Source organism: Prionailurus viverrinus, chromosome C1 (assembly GCF_022837055.1).
Source record: "Prionailurus viverrinus isolate Anna chromosome C1, UM_Priviv_1.0, whole genome shotgun sequence".
NCBI classification, from domain to species: Eukaryota; Metazoa; Chordata; class Mammalia; order Carnivora; family Felidae; genus Prionailurus; species Prionailurus viverrinus.
The window spans coordinates 206452007-206471734 of NC_062568.1; the positions used below are offsets into that span (position 1 = coordinate 206452007).

Genomic DNA, 19728 nt, shown 5'->3' on the forward strand with positions numbered 1-19728 from the left:
AATCAGTCCAGAAGCGATTCCGGGGCAGTAGCAGCCTAGGAGCGATAGATTTGACACGGGGGTTCCATCGCCCTGTCTGGTGGGAGTAAAATACTGGCTCCACTGCCCCAAGGGCCACTGGGGTTTTGCTGCCCGAGTCTTCCTCCTCTGGGGTTCTGTGAATCTAAGAGGCAGAGCGAAGTCTGAGACTCAGTGATCTTTTCCCTTGGTTTGGTCATGCGTTCTCCTCTCGTAAGACGGTTTTGAGTCTTCTGGGCATGGACAAAAATAGGTTGTTTAATAAATTTTCTGCTGTTACGAAATTAGAAGCAGCCTCAAATGTTAGCTCCAGCTCCCAGAGAACTGTTCGCTTCCCCTAATGATTATCAGAGAATATTAACTCTGGGATCTAATTATCTTCATGTAAATGCTAACACGGTTGATTATTTCACTACAGATAGTTTAGGGGAAAATCACCCAGCTAATAAGTACCTCCTTTGTGGCTGAAACAGTCTGCTGTGTGTGATGCTTCCTTCATTTGAGAGAATAATCAAATAGCCAGCTTCCCTGCCAGGCCTGCTTTTGAGTCAATGCTGAGTATTCCTTTAAACACCTTAAAAAGTGACCAAAAGGCAAGAGAGTCATGTCTTTGTCCAAGTGAAGTGAACTTGGAGAGACCATTGATTTCTACGATATCACACACCAACAGATATAAACATGCCATCCTCTGGGGTCGGCTTCCATTTCAGATTAGGTCCAGCAGATGTGAAAACCTGCATTTCTTCCCCCCCCACCCCCACCCCCACCCCCTCTGGCTTTGGTAATATTGTCTTCCTTGAGAACTGATAGAAAATCTGGCAACTGAATATAATAACCTCAGTGTCAAAGAACCAGTTTTGCGTGTCAATTTCCTTGCTGACCTTTCTCTGTTTGACAGCTCTCTGAAACCTCCCTGGTGCCACCCCAGGTCTTTCTCCGTATTTGAAACAATCACAGAAGCATTAGTGTGTATACGGATTTGTAACAGGAAGGTATAGTCAGAGGCCTGGAAAAGTGTCCAAGAAAGTCATTAACTTCTTATGCCAGTATAACTGAAAATGAGTCCTCAGAAATCCCTGCAGACTGATCTTGACTTTAAGAACACAGACAAATAGAAACCTGTGCTCCCAGATGAAGCCAGTGCTCTGAGCTCCGGTTTTGTCCCGGCCTGACTGAGCCGAGTTCACGAGTTCACAGCGCCGCCTCCCATCGTCCCATAACGTCACTTTTCTGTTTCCACTGGCCGCTTTTCCCACTGAAAACTGCACTTCCTACGCACCATGGCAATGAAATGTTCTGCCATCGTTGTCCCCACAGAAAGTTTTAAGAAACAGGCTTAGGCAAAGGTGCTGTTAGAGAATGTGCGCCCAGCACCACCCCAGTCCTCTAGCTGAGCCTCGTGGAAACCCCTCCCAGGGGTCCCACCGCTGGTGGTTGCGTGTCCCTGAGTTACTGCTTGGGTCCCGTGTTGGAGACACGGCTCCTCAGTGATAGATTGAACTCCCTTCCTCGCCGTGGCTGCCGGGGAGCTCACAGCTCGGGTCCTGGCCCACCTCTAATAGACTCTAACTTGACCTCTAACAGACTACAGACCCTCGACCTCTTTTGTCTGCCGCCCTCTCTCCTCCCAGCTTTATTTTGTCTTTCCTGCTCTTTCCCTTCACTGTTTGTGCCCTTTCTTAAAGGTTATTCTGGTATATATCTTTGAGTCGACTGCCTTAAATTCTCTTTGAAACAATCAGGTTACCTGTTCACAAAAATGTCTTTGCACAGCTGTTCCTTAGTTTTTGTTTTTGTATTTAAAAGCTGTGCTGTGCTAACAGTATGGTTCTCTTGCTACTGGTCTGACTTCCTACTTCTTGACGTTTCTACTATTTACTCCAGGACAAATTAAATCTCACATGTAATCCTCAAACCAGGCTCACAGTGAGACATTATAAACTACTCCCATCTCCTCAAAGCTTGTATATATCAGTAAGTATAATTGCTTCATAAGGGAACAGAGGATTAAATGGTATTGAATTATTTGTAAACATACACACACACCGGCTTTTACTTGGTTAGCCTGTAGCATTAGGTTAAGGTCTAGTGCCTGCTGACTCAGACCATTAGGGCCCCTGTAACAAATTGCCATAGACGGGGGGCTTAAACAAGAAACACTTTTCACAGTTCTGGAAGCTGGGAAGTCCAAGGTCAGGATGCCAGCACAGTTGAGTTCTGGAGAGCACCCTCTTCCAGGTTGCCCCACGGACGACTTCTCTCTGTGTGCTCAAGTGGCAAAAAGCAGAGAACAAGCTCTTTGGGCTTTTTTTTTTTTTTTTTTTTTTTTATGTCTATTTTTATTTTGAGAGGAAGAGAGAACGCGTGAGCAGGGGAGAGGCAGAGAGAGAGGGAGAGCAAGAATCCCCAACAGGCTCTGTGCTGAAAGCACACAGCCCAGCACAGGGCTTGAACTCACAAACCATGAGATCACGACCTGAGCCAACACCAAGAGTTGGATGCTCAACCGACTGAGCCCCCAGGCTGTTTTTTTTATGAGGGCCCTAATCCCGTTTGTGAGGGCTCTACCGTCATGGCCTGATCACCTCCCAAAGACCCTACTTCCCAATCCCATCACACTGGGAGTTAGCCTTCAACACAGGAATTTGGGGAGACATAAACATTCAGTCCACAGCATTTCTCTCCTGGCCCCCAAAACGCATGTCCTTCTTAAATGCAAAATCCATCCATTCCGTCACAACAGCCCCAAAGTCAACCCATTCCAGGATCAGCTCTAAAGTCTCATCTAAATATCATCTAAATCAGGGATAGACTTGAGAATCTAGGTACAGTTCATCCTGAGGCAAAATTTGTCTCTGGCTGCGAACCTGTGAAAACAAACAAGTTACATGCTTCCAGAATACACTGATGGGGCAGTAACAGGAGAGCCATCCCCATTCCAAGAGACACGGGGAAGAAGGAAAGGGTGACAGGTCCCACGCAAGGCAAACTTCATGAATCTCCAGAGTAATCGCTTTTGGCTGGATCCTCTGCTCTCCAAGCCCTCTGGGTAACGGTCTGCCTTCTGGACCTGCTGGGCAGAGGTCCTGGCCCCACAGCTCCACCGGCTAGATGGCCCGGTGGTGGCTCTACCCCCACAGCTTTGGGCAGAGTTCACGGGCCTGTTAAAAGCAAGGCAATGGTCCTCCTGTTTGAAAACAAGCAGGCAGCCCTGCTGATCTCTGAATCAACTTCAGGATCATTCTCTTCTTGTTCACAGCCAAATAGCTCCATAGTCCCGTCCTGTAAAATCCAGGAAGTTCAACAGCCTTCCTTCATTCCCTCCTGTCTCTTTGCCCGTCTGTTCAATGTGGTAGTTTTCCTGCCGGAGTAGCTGATTAGGTCCATGGTTCCTGACACCCAGTCCCCTGAGCAAAGCCTCACGTGGCCGTACCCTTCGTGCTCTCCCCAAATGCACGCACTCATTTCTCACAGTAGAGATAGGCTGAGAATTTCCCAAATCTTTAAGTCCCGGCTCCTTTTTCGCTGTTGCTTCTCTCCTCTCTCATTTTACTCTAAGCAGTCAGGAAGAACCAAGCCACTCCTCCTCAGTTTGCCTAGAAATCTCCTCAGCTAATACCCAGGGTCATCATTCACAAGTTCTGCCTTCCACCAAACACTACGGCGTTGAGCACATTTCGGGCAAAATTTTTGCCACTTTATAACAAGGATTGCCTTTTCTCTATTCCCCGATAACCCGTCTTCCTTTCCGTCGGAGAACTCGTCAGAATGGCCTTTACCATCATATTTCCGTCACCGTTCTGTTCACAACTATGCATGTTCTCTAAGAAGACAGAAGCGTTCTCTGTGGTTCTCTTTTTTTTCTTTCTGAGCTTTCACCAGAATTTGCCTTTGAGAGTCCATTCACGGTAGTCTGGGCTTTCTCTAGCACGCAGCCCAAAACTCTCCCAGCCTCTGCCCATCACCCTGTTCCAGAGCCACTTCATCGTTTCTAGGTGTTTGGTACAGCAGCACCCCGCATCTTGGTACCAGTTTCCTGTTTCAGTCCATTCGGGCCACTGTAACAAAATGCCATGGACCAGGGGGCTTAATCAGCTTTGACTTCTCACGGCTCTGGAGGCTGGGCAGCCCACAATCAGGGAGCAGCACGGTTGGGTACTGGTGGCACCCTCTTCCAGGTTGCCACGTTGCCACCTTCTCACTGTGTCCTCACGTGGCTGAAAGCAGAGCTCAAGCTCTCTGGGGTCTCTTTCATAAGGGCCCTAATTGCATCCGTGAGCCACCCCACCCTCGTGACCTAATCCCCTCCCAAAGGCCCTGCTTCCGAACACATTGGGAATTGACTTTGACGTAGGATTTGGGGGGGACACACACATTCAGTCCACAGGACCTGCTTCTCACCCAAAGTAGAAGGAAGTGTCTGATCCAAGCTGGATGCTTTCATCCCTGCCCAACCCCTAGCAAGTAATCCCATTTTTTAAGAACTTTCTGACTGAGATTAGCAGAATTAAGACCAAAAACAGGGGCCGGCACTTCCATGGTGGCTGTGCAGCAGCATACCTCGTGGAGGATGAAACAGAATGTGCTTTACTTTCCGGGGTGACACTGAGTTCTCCTTTGGTTCCTGGTGATTCTGTCCTCTTTAGGGCCAGAGACTGTGTTGGCTCCTCTCTGAATCCTTGGTGTCTGTCCTCTGGCTGCACCCGGAGACGTGCTTGGAAAGTGGTGGTTCTGGTCAGAATCCGCACCGTAGGTTAAGTGGCTGGGGGCGTCCTCCGACATTAACATTGTCACGAAAAATTTATACTTCTGTTTACGCAATTGTGTACATGTAAAAATAGGAGTAAGTTTTAGCAACTATAGGTTTGGATTAGGACGGTGTAGATGCTTTGCACCCCAACTTTATTAAGGAATAATTAATATAATTGTATATATTAAAAATGTACAACATGAAGGCAGGTGCCTGGGTGGTTCAGTAGGTTAAGCATCCGACTCTTGGTTTTGGCTCAGGTCATGATCTCACGGTTCATGGGATTGAGTCCCGCATCCTGCTCTGTGCTGACAGCATGGAGCCTGCTTGGGATTCTCTCTCTCTGTCTCTCTCTCTCTCCCCCCAAATAAATAAACACTTAAAAATAATAATAATAAAATAAAATGTACAACATGATAACTTGATATACATTATGGAATGCTTATCAAGCTCAAGATCATTAACACATCCATCACCTCACATCATTAACTCGTGTGTGTGTGTGTGTGTGTGTGTGTGTCTTTACCCACTCATCTGTCACCAGACACCTAGGCTGTTTCCATGTCTTGGCCATTGTGAATAATGCTGCAGTGGACATGGGAATACGGACATCTTTTCAAGATACTAATTTCCTTTCCTTTGCATACGTACCCAGAAGTGGAATTTCAGGATCATATGGTAATTTTATTTTTAAAAATCTCCCCATCTGCATTCCCACCAGCGATGTACAAGGGTTTCCTATTTTCCACATCCTCATCAACACTTGCTGTCTCTTGCCTTTTTGATAACAGCCATCGGACCTGGTATGAGAAGATACCTGATGATGAGTGATGTTGAAAACCTTTTCACGTGCCTATTGGCCATTCCGCGAATGTCTTCTTTGGGAAAATGTCTATTCAGGACCTTTGCCCTTTTTTTAATTGGGAATATTTACTTTTTTGCTATTAAGTCGTATGATTCCTTTATATATTTTGTTATTAACTCCTCACGAGGGGCTATAGATGGCAAATCATTTCTCCCATACTGCAGGTGTCTTTTCAACGTATTGCTTCTTTGCTGTGCAGAAGCTTTTTAGTTCTAGGTGAGCCCACTTATTGATTTTAGCCTTTGGTGCCTAGAGCTTCAGATGTTTTTTTAGTTGTGGGGTTAGAGGAGATGAGAGAGAGAATTATTAGCTACTTCTGCCAGAGGCGTTTACGCTTTTTCTGCTCTTCTCTTAACCCCCTGATCTTTTTATCCTCACTTTCCAGGCAGTATTGCGCCGGCTGCTGGCACCTCAGACTCCCCGCCTGCCTCGGGGAGTTTGTTTGAATGCCTGTCCTGTGGAACGCCCTGCTGCAGCGCACCTCTTCTCTGCTCACTCTGTTCCTTGGAAAATCCCCGCGTTCTTGTTTCTAAGATTAAATAGGCTCCCAGCAGCCCAAGAACTATAGGTACAATAGGGAACACTGAGTAGGAGTAATGGCTCACCTTACACTGACTGGCTCAAGGGAATGGTTCTTTTTGGCAAGGAAAAATGACTTCCTACCACTCAAAATGAATTTAGCATCTGTTACGGCTGAAGACATGCCCCCTCTCTGTGTTAGTTTGCTCAAGGAGAAAGAAAGTAGGAGTGTTGGTTTGCAAAGTATTTTGAAGCCAGGCGGTGGCATTGGGCTCCGTGGTGATTAGGTGGCTAGATCTGACCTCTCCCCGCGGCTGCTGCCCTTGTCGGCCCCTGCCTTTTCACTTTTTGGCTTCCCTAAAGACGGTAACAAAATCAGTCTCTTTCTCACTGCTCACCCTCTGGTTTTTCCCTTAAGCTTTTTCCCTTGCTCTGAATGGTAATGGTGGTAATTTAAAAACCAACACGTTTTAAAAGAATTTATTGTGGAAGGAAAAGGAAACTTCAAATGTTTACAACATCCTACAGTGTTGTATTTTTACAAAGCAAAATGCTTATAAACAGCATGAATCATTAACCATAGTGTCATCTACCTTCATTTTGCAGCCACTTTTATAGGCAAAAGAGGAAGCTCTTTGAGCCCTTTTCTCACAAAGTAAAAAATAAAAACCAATATATCTGTATTGACTGAATATCTTAAGGCAGTTTTGTGCAAGCATCCACGAGGGACTTTCCCCACCTCCTACTGGAACTCCCCAGCCGCCACTAGACCCACTTCTGCCTTTCAGCACACTGCACCCTGATTGACGTTGAGCAGGGAGGAGGCAGAGGCCTGCCGCCAGGCCCGGAACCCTGGAGATCCCTCCTGGGTCAATCCACTGCCAGCAGAATAATTTTTGTCTTTAAAGAAAAAATGTGTAGACCGAGGGTAATTTCATTGGATTGGATTTAAAACTCGAAACTCCTTTCCCCCACCACTCCTCTCTTTTATGCCTTCCTCCATCACCCAAGGCCTCTCCTTGAAGATCAAAATCACATGATTCTTTTTAGTAAAGGGGTCTATTTTCTCCCCTCACATTAACCTAGAGCTTCAACTAAATAGATACAGTGATGTCACAATTACTTTTCTTTCACAGAAAAATCAAGTGGAAAGGAGCGGCTTTGAGTGAATATGTCAGGGATCACAGGCACAGAGAGCCCACTCGGGCCAGCCCCCTGGGAAGTTGTGTGATGGCCCATCATGTTTAAATAATTCATCCCATTTATGTAACGTCCTTGTCCTCTCAGTTTTATTGTGCTCCCTAGAGACAGACTCTCGTTGGAGATTCTAGGCCATTTTCCGTCCCTACCCTTTCTCCACTCCCTTCCTCCCCTTCCCTGCCCTCACCCAGCCTCCGATTGTCCCCATTTCCCTGGCCGTGCCCCCCGGCAGGCCTGCACTCAGGGCTGGAAGTCTTCCGGGCGGATTTTCATCTCCACGCGCCTGAGGGAGTAGCTCGAGCCGTGCCAGCCGTACCACGTGATGCCGTCCAGGTGCTTGTTGTGCTCCCCGAGGCGGTAGTAGACCCCGTTGAGGTTGGAGTCTGTGCAGCAGTTGTACCAGTAGCCGCCTGGGCCAAGAGAGAGATCGGGGCCGTGAGCCTTGTTCGTCCCCGCCCCGCAAACGGCGGACACACGGGACAGGAGGCTTGGCGGAGCTGCCGTTTGAACCGTAGCTCCGCAGTCAGAAGTGCCAAAGCCAGAACGCCGGGCCATGCGGCTCTAAATCCGGCTTTAAATTAGTCCTTCCCTGCTGGGACCAGCCCCCGAGCCCCCGCACCTCACCTTTGCGGAGCTGTGCACACTTGTCCAGGCAGTTGTCGTTGTCCTTGTCCTTGGTGCTGAAGGCCGTGTTGTTGTGGTAGAGGAGGGCGTCGTTCCCCACGTTGCCGCTGTAGTTCCCCAGGAAGAGGCGGTAGCTGTTCAGTTCGTTGCCCAGAGCAAAGCGGCTGTACTCGGCGTGGCGCAGGTTGCCCTCCCAGTCCTGTTGGGGAGCAGGTGGACCTTAGAGAAGCAGCACGGGGGCTGTGTTTCCCGCCACGCCACCGACCTTCCCTCTCTCGGCTCGCAGCCACACGTCTGTCTGTCCGTTTGCGCGGGGGCCCAGCGAGGCTTTATCACTTGTTTGCCTCTGGCTACCACACTAGGCTTGGGAGTCACAAAACAAGGGTCCCAGAGCAAGGCTCGCTCCTGAGTCGCCATCTGGCCTGGATTAGCCCCTCTTTCTGCATCCTTCCTGTCCCTCTCTGTCTGTGAGGTGTGGGTGTATGTCTCTCTGTGTCCCACTCAGAGTCACTGGAGAAGGTAGCGGGGCCTCCATTCCCTTCACGACCGTCACCAGTCGGTGTCGATAAGGTTTGCACATAGAGGAGCTCAAGCCCCAGGCCCGAGTGGGGACTGTAGTGTGTCAGCACAGCTGACTGTTGGATCTCCCCGCTCTGGCCCGAGTCCAGCCTCTTGTGTGTCTGCAGCCTCGCTTTTGGGAGCAAATAGGAAAAACTCTCTTCTCAACTGCACTACAGCCTGCAGGAAAACTGCCGTAGTAAGCACACAAGCCTGTAGTCAGTAAGAGTGGAAAGGGCGCCCCCAGAGTCATGCAGAGTTGTGTGTGGCACCTGCTCCAGTCCTAGGGGCCTTGTGCTCACCTCCATCTCCACACGCAGCCGGGTTGGCCGTCTGGAGAGCCGGTGGATGTGTTCATTGCCCAGCCAGAAGTCCCCACGGATGCTGCCAAAGCCCTGCTTGTACTGCTTCCAGTCCCGGAAGAAGGAGACGAGGCCACTCTTTCGTCTCTGGATGGTGGTCCAGCCGCCGCCTGACGTCTCCATGTCACAGAACACCTGTGGCAGAGAGGATGCTCTGGTCAGGGACCCACAGAGGCAGGCAGAGGAGCCCGAGGGCGGGCCTCGTCGCCTCCCTCCCATTGCCGCAGGGCCAGTGGATGTGTGCGGGCTCACTACGACTCTACCCCAGTGTCAGTGAGCAGGAGCGGGGTGGTGGCTTGCTAAGGAAGAATTGTCAAAATTGAGGAGGGGGGCAAGCGCACGTATAGTTGGAAGAGAAGAAAATCCATGTGTGCTCTCGACGTGTTCTCTCTTATCTCCTTCCCCCAAGAATAACTGCTCTGGGTCGTGGCAGGAGATGTCAACAAGTCGGGTGGAGGTTATAGAATTATCTGTGTCGGAAGATTTGGTGTTTGGTCAGTAATGATTTGAAGGCGCAAAAGAGATGCCGGGGGAGGGGTTTCCCCCCCACAAACTAAGTGTGTGTGTGGATAGCTCTCTGGTACTCGGTGTGTCTGATTCTCTGTCTTGAGTTTCCCATTCTCTAGACCATGATTAGTCCTGTTGCCCCCAGCCCTGTGAGGGGGCAGAGGACCGATGGTAGAACCTGGGCCGTGGGCTCTGGTGACCTCACCTCCAGCTCAGGGCTGCCCAGAAAGTCATCGGGAGGAAGCTTGTACACCCCAGAGATGCGGTAGTTCTTCTGGTAGAGGGACGAGCAGTCATAGATGGCGTCTGTAATAGGAGCAAACCGCAGGAGTGAGCATCCAAACCCAGGGGCTCCACGGCAGGTGGGCATTCGTGCTCCGTCTCCATTGAAAGTTTAAAAACTGAGATCTCATTTCTACCACGCAGTTCACACGAGTGTTCATTACTAGGCAGGGTCTGGGTTTTGGAGGGGTGTGGCCATTGGGAGACCAAAAGGAGGTGTCTTTTGGCTTCATTGGTGGTGGGGAAGCCCTCACCTGGATAGCAGCATCAATGGGACCATCAAACAGGTGGTTTCAGGTTAACTCTGAAATAGATCATCCTGCTATGTTCTGTTCTTCTAGGCCACGATCTCTGGGAACATTACAGTGTGCGAGGGCCACGTAATAGATGCGCCTGTTTAATAAATTCCACTTCTGGGACCGCTAGCCTCTCTTACCATGTACGTTATGAGCATCTCGTAGGGTCTGGTTTTGTTGTTTTCTTGGTTTATTTGGGGGTGGGGGTGGTTTTTCAGAGGGAATGGCTATTTCTACCTTTGAGAATGGCTATTTTTATCTAGATTGCCTACAAGCACCCTAATTAAGGGAGATCAATTTAACATCTTCTTCCCCGAACCACCCCCCCGCCCCCCGCTGCTTCGTCTAACACTGCTCATTCCTCAAACGGAAGTGCAAACACCCTGAGGAACCCATGGAGGCCTCCCCTGGCAGCATTATTAAAACAAGCAAACCAGAGCATCGAACAGGCTGGTGTTCACCCTGGGGTTGATTTAAACGCTTCCTTGGCCATCTTGGGGCTACAGCTTTGTGCCAGATTTTGTCTCCAGGTCTCAAATATCAAAGAAACCGCCTTTCCTGATGGGATTCAAAGAGCGGGAACTCTTGCTGTCCAGGAGATGCTTCCTGTCCTCTGTCTCTGGGGTTCTTTTCTTGGAGGCCCCTGCGCTGGGCCTTCGAGAAGAGCCCTTCGAGAGACGCTCGCTGCCACCAGGAACTGTCCCAGGCAGAGCACATTGAGGGAAGGGGAGATGTGTGCCTTCGCCATCAGCATCCTTCATTTTCTGTTACTGAGGAGAGCATCAACTTACTGCTTTCTCCGATGAGCTACCTGCTTAGAGAGTCTAAAGGTGACCCTGCAGCTGGCAATCGAGAAGAAAACGGAGGAAGGATGTCCTGGGCAAGAAGAGTAGGAGGCCCAGCAGGAGAGCTGCCTTTGACCCCCCCAAGAAGCTCCCTGCTGGGAGGGGAGAAAACTCCAGTTGGAGGAGTAGGAGGCGGCACAGAGTCCCGCCTGGCCTGCTCTGCCGCGCCAGGCCAAATCGGGACGCGCTTGTCTGGAAAATGTCCTGAGGATACCTTTCTAGTCCCACACTGAGGGGCAGGAAGTACATGCTTAGGAAGTGATTTTCACATGGTAGTTTATTGGGTAACGGGCCATTTAAGCTTATTTCACGTTAAAGCTTTTTCTCTGTTTGAACTGAGAGTCATCAGTGACTCACTCTCTTCTATTTCTTGACTTGGTCTATGATGTGACCGAAAGTTTTTATATCAGTAATAAATGACATATCTGTAGGATATTCGCCTGACAAGTAACGATTTCCTGATGATTTCAGAAACCCCAGTTTCTTCTCTCTGAGCAATAAATTCACCTTAGCCGGTCTGAGCCAACCTAACTAGAAACCAGAAGTTATTTTAGGAAAGAAAGCATTGGATGTATCTTACGTGGGGGGCTTCCAAAAATCCAGATTTCAGCATTGCATTTTCTTATTTGCTGTAATGGGAGAATTTTATTTGAGATCCTGGGGGAAAATAGAAATCTCAGAAGTGAGGAACCTCGAGCCTCTCCTTCCTGACCCAAAGGAATTCTTCTTCTGGCTCTAGGCAGCATCTATACCTAATTCTGAGCCAGGGGGCAGAGTCAGGTTTGCAGAGACAGCACAAAAACCCATTAATGCCCATTCCACTAAATCTTAGGGACACAGGAGAACTGTTTTTGGCAAAACTTGGTTCCTACAACGGTAGATGTTACAGTTTTGGTGCTCAATCCTGCTTCCTTAGGACTGTGGGTACAGCCTGTCGGCTCTGGGTGAGGAAGCGAACCCATCAGGGAGACTTAAACCCTGTTTCTAAGGCTTGTGATGTGACTCTGGGCAAACCACGTCGTCCCTGTGCGCTCCGGGATGGGGATTCGTACCTTCCTTATGCTGAATCATGGTGTGAGTAAAGAGACTGTGCAGACATTGGGGAAATTGACAGAAATTTACAGAACATTAGAGCTGGTGGCACGTACCCAGGAAAATACACCCCCAAAGAACCCCCAGTCATCATTCTGATGGCCAAGCCATCTAGAAACCATGCCACACAGAGACGCTCCGGTGTTTGAACGAGAAGGTGGCAAGTAGTGTGAGGACACGTTCTCCTTACCTGCCGAGGTCTGGGTGACAGTCTGTGCTGCCTGTAGCTGCATAATGTCAATCTGGTTGTTCATTTCCGAGTACTTGCTCTCCGCGTCTGTGAGCCGTGACTCCATGCGCTTGGTGCTGCTCTCCAGCTCCATCACCTGCATGACCACGCTGACCCAGTCCCTCTCCTGCTTCTCGCTCAGTTGGCTCAGCAGACTGCTCAGATTGGCAATCTGGGCCCTGAGCTCCTTCGCCTCCTCACAGCAGGCGGCCGCCTTGAGCTGCGCGGGTGTCTTGCGCTTCGGGGGCTTCTGTGGCCACGCTGGGTGGCTGACAAAGGCCGTGATGAAAATGCAGAGCCAGGTCATAGCTGAGAGAGTCTTTTTCAGCATCTTTCGCGGGCCTGGGTGGGGAAGGATCTTCCTTTGGGGGATCTGGATATGCCCGGCTGAGGTCTGCAGAGCTGCAGCAAATTACAGCTGTGCACTTTCACTCCGGATGGGCTCACCACCCTGTTGCTTTCTGTCCTCCCTTGCTCTTTCTTAGCCTTTCTCAAAGCTTGGGTTTAAAAGTGCAGCCTAACTGGGCTCCCTGTATCTTTCTTCCCAAGCCTGAACGCTCTACAAACTCAGCATCTTAAATATTGTTTGCTGCCTGCACCTCCACCCCCACTGTGGCCGTGCATGGTGCCTTAGCCCCTCCCAGCTCATCTGGGAGGGTCAGGTGCCTGTTGGGTGAAGTCAGCGTAAACTTAGGCCAGAGGGGAGGAGGGACACAGCGGCGAGTCTTTCTTTCCTTGCCTGCACAGTCTCTGGGCTGGGACAAGAGGACTATGAATTTGTGTGTTTCCAATTTCGCCTGGTAGATTATGCCCCTGCCAGCCACTGGCTCAGCTCTATCAGCGAGCAGGGCAGGGTCGGAAGAATTTCCAAATTCCGTTCTAAAGGTTACATAACCGTGGGGTGAGCGTAAGGTAGGCAAAGAGAATTGGGAATACGACTCCCGCTCACCCAGGGAGGCCTGTTAATGTAATCCATGCTGTTTATATGAGGTTCTGGTATATTTTGGCATCCTGCTGAGTGTGCTCTTAACAAGGCTGGTTATTCCTTTCTCTGATCATCACTCAGAGAATGATGTTTTACAAAACCCTCGTTCCGCCTAGATCTAACACTGTCACGGTGGAAAATCTCCAACTTAGAAGAGCTCTAGAAATAGAGTAAGCATCTTAGGAAGCAAAAAAAGGCTTTGTGGTTTGTATCCACAGGATTTGCTCAGTCATCTTTCTTCTTACGTACTTCCTTCTTCCACAAGTGGGCCCGTATTGGCTCCTCGCACGTGGCATTTGACAAGGAGGTGCCGGAGAGGACGGCAGGGACAAAAACTCAGGAGTGCCGGACACGGTCCTGGCACAGTCATGCCGATGTACTTCCATCGGTCTGTAGGCACAACGGAGAACAGGCCCATCCTTGGCCCGTGATTCAAAACTTGGAACGTACATTAAATCATAGGGAAAAGAATCTCTGTCACCTAACCCATATCGACAGTCTTATGTCCCTCTTCCTATACAACACAGTTTGCAAATCTGAAGCTCTTCTCTATATCTGATGTACGTCCCTGAAAATAGGGACGCTGTCACTTCTCATGTATTGGAACGGAAGGGCACTACTCCTTTGAAAACAAATGGGAAAAACCTGGGGCTTCGGCAAACCTTAAATACTTAAAATGAGCTTTTCACTGAGAACGAATACAGAGGCCTCTCCATCCTTAAGCAGTAACTGCCTCTGTCTTTGGAACGTGCTCTTTCTGCTTCCATGTTACGGAGCCACCGAGGCAGACCTCGTCCTGTTGCTGTTCCATGTGGGTCCTTCACACACAAGCCTGGTGCCCGGCAGCCCTCCTTCCCTGCCATGACCCCCGGAGTCCCTTTACAGGTGGCACTTCTGGCTTCAGAAAGTCATTTCTGTTCAGCAGCTAGAGTTACCAGACAGGTTTTCTCCCCCCCTTTAAATCACTAAGCGGTTGTGGCTCAGGTGTCCCAGGGTTTGTTTTCTCCCTTCCTGAGTCCCCTTGCCTACTGAGGGGTGAGGGTGTGGCTGGCCCCCCACAGCAGCTTGCCATTCCTCTCAGAAGAGCCTGTTTAGAATTGGCAGCCAGTCCCCGCTCTCATTTCGCAAATACCCAGCCCAGCTGGGCACTGCGGTCTCGGCCACATGGAGTTCATTTCGCTAACGCGAACCCAGCCCCAACCATCCGCATCCAACGGCCTCCTGAACCCGGTGAGGATCTTCACGTCGATCTCCCAGCCATCAGCTGACACTGAGCTTTTGCCCTGTGCCACACAGGCATGTGGAGCATCCTTTGTGACCCCGCCGTCCTGGTGCTCCCCCCGCAGCAACGTGATAGAGAAAGGATCAGTGGAGCTTTATGGATTCCCAGCCAACTTTCTGTTTGTTCTTCCCAGTGGCCACTTCCCCCGGCCCAAACAGGAAATTGTTACGAATAGATTTTCATATCTGGGCAGAAAGTGAATCAGTCATTTGTATTTGCAGCCCATGTAGCAATCCCTTCTGGGGGTTCATAGGTTTGGATCAGAAGCACCTAGCTGTTAGCATGAACGCCTACTCTCTGACATTTGTTTGCTGAAAGCCTGTTTCTAACATGAGGTACACGTTAGAGACAGAAGCTTTCCTTATTTGGAGATTTTCTTAAATCACCTAAGCTGCCCAAATGTCAGTAGCCCTCCCAGTTAAAAAAAAAAAAATAGCAAATTAAGAGTGTTTCCCATGCCGGAAGATTATCAATCCTGCATACATCCACAACCCTGCGACGTCCTAGATTCTGAGTTTCTGAAAGAAAGAAAAGTAAGCCCTTGTTTTGAGTACAGCTAAGCCAGTGGAGAAAACCAGGAAGAATGTGGAGGACGAGACCAGTTTTCCCTTCTCCAAGAGGCTTTTACCTTCTCTGCCCTTCAGTGGATAAAGTGACCATAAAAATGGGAATTAACTGAGAAAATCAGGAAAGCCTGTGTTGGACATCTTGCAGTTTTTCCTTTTCTCTCTTTTGCTGCTGGTGAAAGAGGGTCAGCTTGGTGTTCCCGGGGAAGATGTTTGTGAAAATCAAATTTATAGTCTTGATGAGAAAAAGCCAGTGAGCTTTTACTTAGCCTGGAAGTGCTCAGAGACTTCACAGTCCGGGCCGTACTGCCTTGGGCTGGCACCAAGGACGGGAAGCCTCCAGCAAGCAGCCTGAGGATTACAGAGCTGGGTAAGACCTAGAGGCGGTCTCCTTCCACCCAAATGGAGCGTCATGTCGCATTGTCTCGAAAACGTCCCGATTGGAGAGCCTCCTCCTTTGCTAATATATTCCTGCCCCTGCCTGCCCTTAAACCACCACTTGCACGGTTGGTGAGGGAGACAGCTACCCTTAGAACCGGACTCTCCATTTGTGGCATGAGTACATCTCAGAAGAACCCGCCTGCCTTGTTGTTAGTTTAATGGTGTTCTTTATGGGGATATTTTACTTCTCCTAAAGTCTTAGGGAGTCACGGCTTTGCCTTACTGTATGCGGCCATTTAATACCCGATGCTGCTTCTTCCTTTTTTTTTTTTTTTTATGTTTATTTATTTTTTGAGAGACAGAGTGCGAGCAGGGAAGGGACAGAGAGAGGGGGAGACGGGAGACACAATCTGAAGCAGGTTGCCGACTCCAGGCTCCGTGCTGTCAGCACAGAGCCCGACGCGGGGCTCGAACTCACGAACCGCGAGATCATGTCCTGAGCCGAAGTCGGACGCTTAACCGACTGAGCCACACCCACGTGCCCCAATACCTGACACTCCTGTCGCTCAGTCCTATTTCTGCCTCAGTTAAATGCCACCCACCCCAGGAGGCACATCCATCTCTTCCCTAAGTCTCCTGATCTGCCACTTGTACCAGAGTGCATTCTGGACGTGTTAGAAATCGTTTCTCTTGTGCTTCCTTCTAGAGTCTATTATTTCACGACAGCACCTAGCAAGAGAGTCTGTCTCTGCGTTCAGACTTTGTAGCAAACGTCTGTTTTGTTAGCCAGCATGTAAGTTACAGAGCACCATTAACAATGCCGGCCCAGCCTCAACTGCCTCACCGTCCAGTTGGAGAAACAGGCAGCTGAGCTCTGGGACAGTGTGACATGCTAGGAGAGGGACGCAGAGGAGGAGGAGTGCCCAATTCAGATGAGGTCCGGAAGGCCTCCCAAGGGGAGTGATACCCAGGTTTCACAGAGAAAGGAGGAAGTAGCCAGGGGTGGGAGGCGGGCATTCTGAGCAAGGTGCAGCTTTGTGAAAGACCTTGGCTTAGTAGGAGGACGTAAGTAGTTGAGTGTGGCTTCAGAGTCAGGGGCAGAGGATGGTAAAGCCAGAGAGGTGGAGGGGAGCCAGGCCTGAGGGCCCCGAGGAGTCCACGTGAGGGGCGTGATTGCTACTCTGAAGACAGACGGGTCTCTGGAAGGAATCTAAGCAGCTCCTTACCCTTGTTGCTCTGTTTTCCTGAGTCTCACCGGGAAAGGGGCTTTTTGTACTTGCCCCACAAGATTTTTAACTGGAAATGGGACGGCCTAGAACATCCGAATTTCTTGAAATTGTAATGCGTTCATATTAAATGCCCCGAAGGGATCATCTGGCTTGAAGATTAAGGAGGCGGTATATGAAGGACTTGAAATAGTTGGGTCTAGAATCAGACAAATCTGGGTTCTAATCCCTTCCCATCATTGGTAGTTCCATGACCCTGGGCAAATTATTTCTCTGAGTTTACAGATCTGTGCAGTGGTGATGCAAATCCTAACTACTTTACCTCACAGGATTTTTGGTTCAATGAAGCAAAGGGTTAAAAATAGTTAAGGCGGGGCACCTGGGTGGCTCAGTTGGTTAAGCATCCGACTTCAGCTCAGGACATGATCTCACCATTTGTGAGTTTGAGCCCCGCATCAGGCTCTCTGCTATTGGCTCAGAGCCCGCTTCAGATCCTGTCTTTCTCTCTCCGCTCAAAAATAAAATAAACATTTAAAAAAATAATCATAAAATAAAAATAGTGAAGGCATTTCTGAATAAGATAAATAAATTTGGAGGAATTAAACTACGAGAAATCAATATTTATCATAAAGCTACTGTAAGTGATTAAAGGCAGCGTAGTGGTGGCACAAGGCTAAACTCACAGATGAATGGAGCGGAATCAAATGTCTGGAAACACCCGCATGTGTGTAGACACTTGATTTTTGACAAGGTGGCACCACGGAACACTGAGGAAAGCACAGTCTTTTCGGCAAGTTCTTCCAGGTCAGCTAGGTAGCCTTACGGGGAGAAGAGGGCTCTTGACCCTTACCTCACACCACACATAAAACTTCAAGTTCAGAGGAGGCTTCCGTTCCACATGTGGAAGGTAAAACCAAAGCTTCTAGAAGATAACATAGGATAGTATCTTCGGCATCTTGGGGGTAAGCAAAGATTTCTTAAACAAGATACAAAGAGCACTAACCAGACAAGAAAACATTATCAAATGCAATAGAAGGAGTCATCTCTGTTCATTAGAAGACACCACGAAGAGAGCGAAAAGGGAGGAAGATTATCTCCGATAGATATCTTTGTGTTTATTGCATCCAGATTATACATACAACTCTTCTCAAACAGCTTTGAAAAAGGTAGCCAACTTAAAGATTGGCAAGACTTATTTCACAAAAGAAGATCTCCACAAGGCCAATAAACATATGAAAAGCTGCTCAAGCTCCTTAGTCATTATGGAAATTCAAGTCAAAAGTCTCCCATGCCGCCAATACACACACACTGCAATGGGAAACACGGACAGTACCAAGTGTTGACAAGGATGTGGAGCCATTGGGCTTTTCAGGTATTTCCGGTGGAAATGTCAATTGCTGAAACCACTCTGGGGAGCAATTTGTCCGTGTCCTCGAAAGCAGAACACACCCTGTAACCCAAAGGTGCTACTTCTTGGTAGGGTCCCAACAGAAACGCCAGCACCCTTGCACCAAAGCCAGTACAAGAACGTGTGTAGGGACAGCACTCGTACGGCCAAGAGCTGACAGCCACCTACATGCCCGTCAGCGGGAAGATGGATACTTTGTGATATATTCGTAGAGTGAACGAGCCTTCAGCACTAGAAGGAAGAACGACCGTGGCACGTTGGTGGCACACAGCAACACGGGCGTATGTCCCAGACATCGTGTTGAGCATCAGGTGAGGTTCAAAACATGGCAAAACTGTGGGGCGCCTGGGTGGCTCAGTCAGTTAAGCATCCGACTCTTGATCTTGGCTTAGGTCATGATCTTACAGTTTCGTGAGTTCAAGCTCCACATCAGGCTCTGCACTGACAGCTCAGAAGCTGCCTGGGATTCTCTCTCTCTCTCTCTCTCTCTCTCTCTCTCTCTGTGCCCCTCCTCTGCTCGTGCTCTCTCTGTCTCTTTTGATGTAAATAACTAAACTAAAAAAAAAACTGGCAAAACTAACCAGTTGCGTCAGAGGTCAGATAGTCGTTGCCTCTAGAGATGAGGAGGGGAGCCGCGGTCAGGACAAGGCTCAGTGTTTCTGGGACCCTGGCAGCGTGTTGTGTTCTGTTTCTTGCTCTGGGTGGTATTTACAAGGGTATCTTCACTCCGCGATTTATCAAGCTGCACTCTGTGTGCACCTTTCTATATGTGTGTTACACTTCAACTAGGAAGTTGATTCAAAAATCGATAGTGCACATGATACAGGTTAGTGACGGACACATAGTCAATGTCCGGCAAATATTAAGTATTACTGGTTAGGTATGCAGTTATCATCTCATTAGAAAAGCCCTCCCTGCCCTTCTGAGTCTACACTAAGCCCCCCCCCCCCCCACGTTAGTCTCCATCTAGGCGCTCTGTTTTCTTCTTGGTGTTTACCTTCACAGCATTTATTTCAGGGTTTTTTGGTTTGTTTGTTTTGTTTTTGTTTTCGTTTTTTTTGTATATCTATTTCACCAGCCCGTAAGCTCTGCGAAAGCAAAGACCTCGTCTGTCGTATTTACCACGGTAGCTCTAACATCTATCTCTTGGCACCAGACTGAGACCAAAGAGCTCCTTATTTGGAACTCGTCAAGTGAAAGAATGAATCCCCAGCATAAGGTTCTCTTCACCTAAAACATCTGTTGTGGAGATTCAGAGTCTGTATCCGTGGTCATTGGCGGTACTTTGTCACCGTGAGGTCTTCATCGTTGGCCCCTGCGTTCTGTCCTGCTCTGAGTCCATTTTCCTTCTGTAGGTCTTAGACACAGAATCAAAGGAAGTGGGAACTGGAAACACTGAGATCATCTGGCTCAACCTTGTATTTTAATCACTAACTGGGGGCAGCATCCTCACTGTGTAATCCCTTTGTCTCCCTGGAAACCATCGATCTGTGTCTCCCTCCTCTTTCTTTACGTATGAAGACCAACAGAAGGACCACAGAGCATTTGGGGCAAGGTTATGTCCCACTCCACTTTATTCCAGAGGCCTGGGTAAATGGCCTATCTGATCGTTTCCGCCTGCATCAGCCTGTTTGTTCACCATCACCGTGGCCTGAGGGGCCACACGCAACAGCTGACATCGAAGGCAGAATGAAGTCGCATGTCCCCGTAAAAACAGCCACATCTCGGGGCAG

General features: G+C 49.1%; 2 protein-coding genes across 3 annotated transcripts in view; one reads left to right on the forward strand and one right to left on the reverse strand.

Annotated features, from left to right (window-relative positions):
• The window catches only part of MTOR (mechanistic target of rapamycin kinase), a 135336-nt gene that overhangs the window by 60400 nt on the left and 55208 nt on the right, over positions 1 to 19728 (forward strand). The gene's annotated exons all lie outside the window — the stretch shown is intronic.
• On the reverse strand, positions 7415 to 12478 carry ANGPTL7 (angiopoietin like 7). The gene is made up of 5 exons (XM_047870837.1): positions 12109 to 12478; positions 9609 to 9709; positions 8837 to 9031; positions 7977 to 8175; positions 7415 to 7762 (listed from the first exon to the last, which is right to left on the reverse strand). Exons 1-5 carry the CDS (start codon positions 12476 to 12478, stop codon positions 7593 to 7595), a joined length of 1035 nt encoding a protein of 344 aa, XP_047726793.1. The 3' UTR covers positions 7415 to 7592.

Coding starts and splice junctions, on each gene's coding strand:
- ANGPTL7 (XM_047870837.1), bottom strand. CDS start 12,478: ATGCTGAAAAAGACTCTCTCAGCTATGACCTGGCTCTGCATTTTCATC. Junction 8,176..8,836: donor GGCTGCGTGTGGAGATGGAG/GTGAGCACAAGG, acceptor GCTCCCCAACAG/GACTGGGAGGGCAACCTGCG. Junction 7,763..7,976: donor GTGTGCACAGCTCCGCAAAG/GTGAGGTGCGGG, acceptor CTCTTGGCCCAG/GCGGCTACTGGTACAACTGC.